This window comes from Suncus etruscus, chromosome 18 (genome assembly GCF_024139225.1).
Source record: "Suncus etruscus isolate mSunEtr1 chromosome 18, mSunEtr1.pri.cur, whole genome shotgun sequence".
Lineage (NCBI taxonomy): Eukaryota > Metazoa > Chordata > Mammalia > Eulipotyphla > Soricidae > Suncus > Suncus etruscus.
Genome location: NC_064865.1, coordinates 58,596,081 through 58,606,165, shown reverse-complemented (window position 1 = coordinate 58,606,165; position 10,085 = coordinate 58,596,081). Strand labels below are relative to the sequence as shown.

Below are 10,085 nucleotides of genomic sequence, written 5' to 3'. Positions count from 1 at the left end.
CCGTTTCTACAATGGCTACCCCAAGATTGCACCAATCCCAAAGGAAATGCAGAAGCCCAACCAACTCATGATGTAATGATGTAACGCTTGGGGATGCCCCAACACATGGATGACTGTACTGGTCTTCCTTCTTCATTCAGCTTGATGTTATCTCCTGTACAAGACTTCAACCCGCTTTTCCAGACCCATCAAGTGTCTTTTGCAGGTCTTTTTGGAGTTCCAGACCCCTCATATTTACAGATTGGTATTGAACTCTGTAGAAATTTCACCTTTTGTATTTTTCCTATAATTGTAATCCTTTGAAGTTATATTTGGTACTACACTTCTTTTGACTATTGTAATTAATGTTTTTCTATTTTAGTTTTTAATCTTAGGGATTGATGTTGTATTACAATAGGGTTTTGCTTTCTGGACTTTAGGTTTGTGAGTTAGATATTGTTGTCTATAATTTCCTAAATGATATTTTTGTCTGTTCTCAGGGATTTTTTGCATGGGCGCATCATAGGCAAAATACTAGGTTTATAGGAGGTTCCATCCATTTTGGATAGGCCCTCAAGTTGTTTATTTACACAGGGAGGGTCTCTGCCTTAAACATTTTGTTTTGGTTTGTGACTTAAGCTCCCATCTATAAATAATCAACATCAATTTCAGACATCATATGGACTTCAGACTGGATTAAGAACTTGGACTAAGTTCAGATACCTATTGATCATCATTGCAGTGGCTCCCTACTGTGCAGGGGGTGTATGTGCCTCTTCCTCCGAAATAAAGGCCTAGTTCAATGCCCTCAAAGATGGGCTTTATGGTCTACCTGAACTTGAATGAAAATGGGGCCGGAGAGATAGCATGGAGGTAAGGCGTTTGCCTTCATGCAGAAGGTCATTGGTTTGAATGGCGGTATCTGCCAGGAGCCATTTCTGAATGTGGAACCAGGAGTAACTCCTGAGCACTGCCAGGAGTGACCCAAAAACCAACAACAACAACAAATAAAGAAAAGGTGCTTCTTCTTGCCTGCTACACAACCTTTCTGGTGTCTCTTCGAAAGATCTATGTACGTTTATCTTCTCGGGAGCTTGTAGTTGAATCCTTGATACGTGTTTCTGGTTTTAGACACCCTGTGTTTAGGTTAGAAGTTTTTCTTTACATTTTCCTATGATGCGCTTATGCAAACAGCCTCTTTTATTATTGACTAATTTTTCCTTTAATACTTGTAGACAATATTGTTTATTTACTAAAAACAAAGGGGGAATTGTTGTGTATGTAAATATTTTAGGGGATTAGTATGTTGCTGACCCTAACCTGAGTGGTGATTGTGCCCTACCCTAGGGTGTGACCTGGCATTCTGTCCCCACCCTAGGGTAGTACCTGATTCTGCTTCCACCATTGGTTGGTATCTGATCCCACCATTGGGTGGTACCTTATTCTGGGGGATAAAAACAAGGGTCTGTGGAAGGCCGGGGCTTTTTTGCTGGAACTGAGGCTGAGTCTTTGGACTTCAGTCTTGTCCACTGAATAAAGCAAATATTTCCACAAGCCTGACTGTCTGCGAGCTGTTTACCCGCCATTTCACCTCAGAACTGTCAGCTAGACAGGGTGGCAGACGCATGCTCCGAGCTGGAAGAGAAAGGCCTCATCCTCCATCCCTCCATCAGTCAACTGACTTGCAACAGTAGTTGTTTTTATTTGCACCTCCTTTATGATTAGTGATGTGGAGCTTTTTTTCATGTGTCTTTTGGCCATTTGTATTTCTTCTTTGACAAAGTTTTCATTTCTTCTCCTCATTTTTTGATGGAATTAGATGTTTTTTCTCTTGTAAAGTTCTGTCAGTGCCTTGTATATTTTGGAGATTAGCCCTTATCTGATGGGTATAGGGTATATAGTTTCTCCCACTAAGTGGGTGGCTCTTGTATCTGGGCACTATTTTCTTTGAGGTGCAGAAGCTTCTCAGCTTAATATATTCCCATCTCTTTATCTAGTGAATTATTTCTCTAACTACTCTCACCACTCTGTAGTAAGTTTCATGTCTGGGCCGTTCCTTCCAGCCCTAATGTCTTGTCTTGTCTCTGGGTACTATTACAATATTGCCCTTTATTTTTCTTAAATTCACAATTGAGGGGCTGGCGCGGTGGCACTAGATGTAAGGTGTCTGCCTTGCCAGCGCTAGCCTAGGACGAACTGTGGTTGGTCCCCCAAGCCAGAAGCGATTTCTGAGTGCATAGCCAGGAGTAACTCCGGAGCGTCACCAGGTGTGGCCCAAAAACAAACAAACAAAAATCCACAGATGAGTGTGCAGAAGGCATTTTGGAATTGTGTTTCTGTGTTCTTTTTTTTTTTTTTTTTTTTTTTTTGGCTTTTGGGCCACGCCCTGTGACGCTCAGGGGTTACTCCTGGCTATGCGCTCAGAAGTTGCTCCTGGCTTCTTGGGGGACCATATGGGACGCCGGGGGATAGAACCGCGGTCCGTCCTAGGCTAGCGCAGGTAAGGCAGGCACCTTACCTACAGCGCCACCGCCAGGCCCCTGTTTCTGTGTTCTTAGTTTATATTCCTAAGAGTGTTAGAGCTGGATGATATGGAAGCCCAATGTCCAGTTTTGTGAGGAAACTCCATATTGTTTTTTTATAAACCTGAACTACATGGCATTCCCACAAGCAGTGAATGAGAGTTCCTTTCTATCCACATCCAAGCAGCACTGATTTTTCTTTTTCTTGTGATGTGTGCCAGTTTCTGAGGTGTGAGATGATATCAAATTGCTATTTTGATTTGTATCTACCTGACTGCATAATATTTCATATGTATATGTACCACAGTTTCTTTAGCCATTCATTTGTTGAAGGGCATCTTGGTTGTTTCCAGAGTCTGACTATTGTAAATAGTGCTGCAATGAATATAGGTGTGAGGAAGGAATTTTTGTATTGCATTTTTGTGTTCCTAGGGTATAACCCTAGGAGTGGTATAGCTGGATCGTATTGGAGCTTGATTTCCAGGTTTTGGAGGAATTTCCATATCGCTTTCCATAAAGATTGGACTAGACAGCATTCCCACCAGCAGTGAATGAGTGTTCCTTTCTCTCTACATCCCCGCCAGCACTGCTCATTCTCATTCTTTTTGATGTTTGCCAATCTCTGTGGCGTGAGATGATACCTCGTAGTTGTTTTGATTTGCATCTCCCTGATGACTAGTGATATGGAGCACTTTTCATGTGTTTTTTGTGCCATTTGTGTTTCTTCTTTAAGGATGTGTCTATTCATTTCTTAACCCATTTTTTTGATGTAGTTAGGTTTTTTTCTTGTTAAGTTCTGTCAGTACCTTGTATATCTTAGATATTTGTGCATTAATTGATGAGTATTGGGTGAAGATTTTATCCCATAGTAGGAAAAAAAGAATATGTGAGGCATCATTTACTCCAACTTTCAATTGCATTACAAAGGAATAGTATTGGAATAAAGACCCTCAGGTCAATGAAATAGATTTGAGCATTTGGGGAATGTTAACCAGATATACAATCAATTAATCTTTGATAAAGGAGCAAAAATGCAAAATGGAGCAAGGAAAGCCTCTTCAACCAGTGCTTTTGGGAAACTAAACAGCCATATGCAAAAAATGCTAACTCAGATCTCCATTGAACGCCATGCACAAATGTCAAATCCAAATGAATTAAAGACCTTGATATCAGGCTTGAAACCATAAAGTATATAGGACAATATGTAGGAAAAACACTTCATAATATTGAGACTAAAAGCATATTTAAGGAGGTAACAGCAGTGTCCAAACAAGTGAAAGCAGAGATGAACAGATGGGACTATATTAAGATGAGAAGCTTCTGTACCTCAAAGGGAATAGTGACTAGGAAGCAAAGGCAACCCAAGTGATCTCCCTTTAAAAAGAAAACACAACATGCCATTTTATTTACAGATGCATATAATGGTTCCTTGTCCTTCATCTGTGTGTTTGTGTGTTAGTGGGTTTTGAGTCATAATTAGTGGTGCTTAGAGGATACAACTGAATATGTTCAGGACACCTGCTAGTCCTTGAGGTATCCTGAAGTACTGAAATTGATCTTGTCCATCTTCTTGCAAGGTATGGACTTGGCCTGAAAAGTTATGTCCTGTGTCTTTTTTATTTGTGATTTGAGTTCATTATCAAGGTTGCTAATGATCAAAATAAAGCAATGTATGAACATATTTATATGGATCTAGGGCATGTTTGTAGTTTATCTTTATTTCTCTAGTTTCTCATATCTCCTCTATTTTGGCATCTGTGTTTTTTTCAATTAAGAGCTGTTTTCTTAGTATAAAAAATTTAAATTTATTTTGTGGGGCTCCCTCAGATTCCTGTGTCTAATATCTTTTTTCCTTAAACAGAAAAAATCTTGTCTATTATATCTTCATTTAGTTTTTAGGATGCAGAACAGTGTAGTGAGTAGGGCTCTTGCTTTGAACAGAGCCAATCCAGGTGTCATCTTTGGTATCTCATTTGTTTCCCAGAACCCACCAGGAGTAATTACTGAGTATAGAGCCAAGAGCAACCTCTAGCACTGTGAGGTGTGGGCCCAAACCAAAACCAAAACCAAAATTTATGTACATATGCATATGTTTTGGATCTTCTCTGTGGCACTATTCCGAAACCAACTGGCAGACAGAACTCCTGTAGACCTATTTTTCCAGGGGACCCAGGAGAGCAATTTTTAGGTATTCTTCTTGAGGCTGAAAGCTTAGCAAAGACACAGGTCCAGAGAAGAGAAAGGACAGCAGAAAGACAGGTGCCATCAGTCCCATGATTAGTGACTCCAAATTGGGCTTAACTCTGGGCCATCCCATCTTCCTCACAGAGGGCCCTAGTTAAAGAAGAGATTAGCTATCAACACAGTGTTGCTCCAGAATCATTGCTAAGGCCCGGTGTTCATGCCCGCCTTCTCCCTGGCATCTTACTTGCCCAGAGGTATGCTTTTGCTATGTCCTGTTACCTAGCACATATCCCATTATCTATTGTCTGATATAAGCATTGCTGGAATGGAGTAAACTGCCTCTAATTATCAGCTGGGACCCCTTTCTTTTCCAGTCATTAGCTGGATATAACATCTCTGGTCTCTGAACACATCTGGAAGAAAAAATTGACCTGTTCTGGCCAACAGGATCAGCACATATATGTAAGTTATTCCCTTTCATCTCTTTACCCTTGTTTGTAACACCTCTTATGCAAATGTTCTTGCTATTGAGGCAGTCCCATAGACCTCATATCTTTTTTTAGTTTTTCTGTTCTTTTATGATAACTCCCTTTGCATGAGTCTCTGATCTGTGATTTGATTATTTTTACTTTAGTCATTATGCACATGAAATTCTCCATTGTGTTTTCAATTTAACTATAATAACTGAAATGAAAACCACACAATGAAATATCTAAGAGTAGACACTGAAAACATGAGATTTTTTACCCAGAACTTGAAGACATCATTGAAATAAATAGAAAATACAAAGAAATCCATTCTGTGCTCATAGATAATGAATATTTTGTTACAATCATCTAGCATAAATATATATAGAACTCTGCCGTCCCTAATAGATTTGACTATTTTTTTTTTTTTTTTGGTTTTTGGGCCACACCCGGCGGTGCTCAGGGATTACTCCTGGATGTCTGCTCAGAAATAGCTCCTGGCAGGCACGGGGGACCATATGGGATATGGGATACCGGGATTCGAACCAACCACCTTTGATCCTGGATCGGCTGCTTGCAATGCAAACGCCGCTGTGCTATCTCTCCGGGTCCTTGACTATTCTTTTTAATGAAAGCTAAAGAAGCAATATTAAAATAAGTATAGAATCACAAAAGACCTTGAATGATCTATATAAGCTATGCAATAAACTATATATTTCCTGAGATACCATTTCCTATATAACAAAAAAATTTCGTTATTAGGGGTAACTATTGTTAAGTAACTGCTTTGGAGCTGAAACATTATAGCCTGAGACTATATTGTCAACAACTTTATAGGAACAGGCTTAAAATCATCAAATAAAGCCTGTATTTCTTTGGCTTTCCAATATTGTTCAGTTATCATTATTCCTTATGAATGCAGGTATAGTAACCCAGTATATTTTAAGAGACAAATCAATGGAACATGTGACATTTATAGTATAAATGACTTATTTAATGACCAATCATCCTAGTTGACATAGTTGATCATAATACATTTATTTAGAGGAAAGTAAGATCATTATTTTTAATAAAGATAAAAAAGGAAAGATAAAAAGAGCACAGCAGCAAGAAAATTTGTAAAAAAAATCAATAAATCTCACAATGAAGTCATTGAACATTGTTAGTTTAAATTTGTTTAATTTAGTAAGCTTTTGTTGCTGTTTGATCATTTCATAACTTTTGTTTCTGAACATTAGGTGGCATAGATACACATCATTGTCCAAATTAATGTGTTTCTATAGGATGATACTATATGGAATAAGGTGTCACAAAATTTTTACTTTATCAATCAGCTGTGTAAATATTAGTCATTATATGTTGAACTTGTCTCCTAATAGAGAGCAAAGAGAAGTAAATACTTCTTTTCTTCTTTGAAAAACCTTCTTTACAGCTGACTTTATGGCTTTATTTCTCAGGCTGTAGATTATTGGATTGAATGTTGGGGGAACAACTGTATATATCATACTAAGAAACATGTCAAAAGCAGTTGGAGAGTAAGAATGAGGCTTAAAATACTCAAAGAAACTTGTAGACATAAACAATATGACAACAGCAAGGTGGGGGAGGCAGGTGGAAAAGGCCTTGGCTCTGCCTTCCACTGATGGCATCTTCAGCACTGAGGCAAATATGTGCACATAGGAGAACACTATAAAAATAAAACAAAGAAATGACAGGAAAGCCATGAAGACAGTGACACAAACCTCAGCAAGGTCGTCATTAGAACAGGAGAGTTTCAAGATCTGGGGGATGTCACAGAAGAATTGCTGAATAATTCTGGGCTGACAGAAGTTGATGGAGAAAGTAGCAGCTGTGTGCATGACTCCAGGGATGACTCCACTGGCCCAGGCACTGACAACTCCATGGACACATGTTCTAACATTCATGATGATGTCATAGTGCAGTGGAAGGCAGATGGCCACATAGCGGTCATAGGACATCAATGTGAGCATGGCCAGTTCAACAGCACCACAGAAAATAAAAGCAAAGCACTGCACTATGCATTCCCAGAGGGAAATATTGCCACTCTGCATGAAAGTGTTGTAAATGGATCTCGGTACAGTCACAGAAATATAGCAAAGATCCAGAAAAGAGAGATGTTTCAGGAAGAAGTACATGGGGGAGTTGAAGTTGTCATCCATGAAAGTAGTAGTGATGATGAGGATGTTGCCAGTTAAAGACAACAAGTAGAAGACTAAGAACAAAGATGTATATAAGATTTCTACTTCAGGGTTGGCAGAAAACCCCATGAGAACAAACCCACTCATGGTGAAATTATTCATAGTTTTTTTTTTTTTTTTTTTTTTTTTTTTTAGTAAAGCTCAATGCATTTGTCAAAAATAAAGTCCCAGAGGGCAGCTGGGGAGAGGGAAGCTCTGAAGTGGAGGTCCTGTATCACAGGTAGGGCTGTGTTTCTTCATCTTTCGTGATGTTGGCTGCAAAACAAATCAAAACATTTGAACATAAAATTTCTGTTTCTTATCATTTTAAGCTTCAAGTAATTCCTGAAATTTATGGTAGAAATGAGCACCATAAATTTCTCTTTTGTTTTTGTTTTTGTTTTTGTTTTTTAGGCCACACCCGGTGATGCTCAAGAGTTACTCCTGACTAAGAGTTCAGAAATCATGCCTGGCCCGGGGAACCATATAGGATGCAGGGGGATCAAACTGCAGTCCATCCTAGGTTAGCATGTGCAAGGCAAACACCCTACAGCCTGTGCCACTGCTCTGGCTCCTAACTTTCTCATCATTATTTTTTTTCTTTTTGTTTTTTGAGCCACACCTGGTGATGCTCAAGGCTTACTCCTGGTTATGCGCTCAGAAATTGCTCCTGGCTTGGGGGACTATATAGAATGTCAGGGGATTGATCTGACCCTAGGTCAGATTGTGCAAGGCAAATGCCCTACCATTGTGCCACCACTTCGGCCCTGACTTTCTCATTATTATGTAGTTTATATAGGTATGATCACATTACGTACTTATTATCTTTTTCTCAGCCACTAAATTAATTTGGAAGTTGATGAAGTTATATAAATGTATTTGCCATCATATAAAACTAAAAAGTTGATGAACTTTTGCCCCTCTGTCTCATTTAAAGGTGGAACTGTATTTATATACAGCTAAAAATTTATATAAAACAAAACAACTTTTTTCTTTTTTGGGGGGTGTTATCCCCCACTTAGGGGGGCATGCACCAGATGTGGCTTTTTGCCTTCCTGGTGCAGTGTCTAATATCTGCCAGAAGGCCCTTTTAGAGGTCTATCATTGACCCTTTGCATGGATCACTGGCGATATTTCTGTCATACTTCCTACATGGTATTGACTCAACATTTTCCCCTTTAATTCGTTTCTGCCCACTATAGAAATTCGTCCTCAGCTTTCCTGCAAAGAAATGTCAGTACCAAAGCCCCCATATTTTTAGTATAACCTGGCACCAGCAGCTTGTTTTTCTGAGTCTAGCTCTATGATGGTAAACAATTATTTCTGTTTCCCCAAAAATTTATTTTCCGGCAACTAGATAAAAATCATAAATATTTCTATCTCTCTCCTATTTTCTTGTTAAACCTTGCTTACCCAAAAACACTTCCATCACCAACCTCCAACAGGCGTCTTTCTCACCTATAGGATAGTCATTTGATATGTAGATTCTAGGCCTGTTTCCCCATTGTACTGCTCTCTTACTCTTTGTTCTCCCTGAGGACATCCTGAATACCAGAACTCGTGCTTAAAAATGTCATCAGCTGAAAAAAAAATTGTCTCTCGTCCCTTGGACGTGGGTCCCCATACAATTCATTTTGTGTGGTCTCATTTATTTTATTTTCATATTTCATATTCGTCTGCCTTGTGTACCCACTTATTCCTAGTGAGAATTATCTAACCCACTAAGTTTTTGCTTAGGGACGCTAACATGTCTGCAACGGGGGTGGGGGGGATCACACCAGGCGATGCTCAGGGATTAATCCTGGCTCTGCACTCAGAAACAGCCCTGCAGGCTCAGGGGATCTTATGGGATGCCAGAAATCAAACCACCATTGGTCCTGATTCAGCATTGTGGAAGGCAAATACCTTACCGCTGGTTTATATCTCCAGCTCCTAAGTAATTTTTTTTAATGTGACTATGAATCATTCTCTTTCATTACCTAAAATATTTAACCTGCAATTATAAATTTTTCAGCGAATTTCGGTTCTCGTTGGTCTTTATATTACAGATCTATTTTGATAGATCTGTAAAACAGGAAGGATAATCTATACCGTTTCCTGATATACATCACTGATATATGACAGGAACAGAGATATAACTAATATTAGTCAATGACTAAAACCATAATTTGATTTCATCAGAGAAGAAAGTTTAGGTATGCAAAAATGTTTTTTCAAATGCTTTCCTCAAACTTTAGGACAATTACTAGATGGTTTCATTTTCATTTGAAATATCAATAATCAAAGCAAATAAACTAACAATTATAGCAATACAAACCCTAAAATTTGTGTAAATTCTAGTGATTACCATAAGTAAAGGGAAGGCAAAAGAGAGATAAGGATAATAGGTTATTTTGATTGTCCTTGGTGATATATGTGGTGAGCTAAAATACTCATACATTTGAACTAAATTTATTTATTTATACTATGAACTTAATATATTTCTATGAACTTAAACTTATATATTTAACTAAATTATTCTGTTGTTCTTAGATATGATTTCAATATCTTTAACTCTAATTTGTGTAATATTATTATCTCAATTATTAAAGTGAATACTTGATTACATTTCACCTGTATGTTTGAAGTCCCAAAGTATAGTTTGTTACTAAGTGCTGCCCCAGAATTGAACATTAGATTGATTTGATTGTAACTTGCTCCAACTTGCTAACCCTAATAACATAACAATTAAATTC

The 10,085-nt window shown here is 38.4% G+C and overlaps 1 protein-coding gene across 1 annotated transcript; it reads right to left on the bottom strand.

Annotated features, from left to right (window-relative positions):
• Positions 1 to 6,504: 6,504 nt before the first annotated feature.
• LOC125995939 (olfactory receptor 14J1-like) lies at positions 6,505 to 7,458 on the bottom strand. The gene has a single exon (XM_049764887.1). It carries the CDS (start codon positions 7,456 to 7,458, stop codon positions 6,505 to 6,507), a length of 954 nt encoding a protein of 317 aa, XP_049620844.1.
• Positions 7,459 to 10,085: the final 2,627 nt, after the last annotated feature.

Bases quoted from the DNA above. Each gene is read 5' to 3' on its own strand.
- LOC125995939 (XM_049764887.1), bottom strand. From the start codon at position 7,458: ATGAGTGGGTTTGTTCTCATGGGGTTTTCTGCCAACCCTGAAGTAGAA.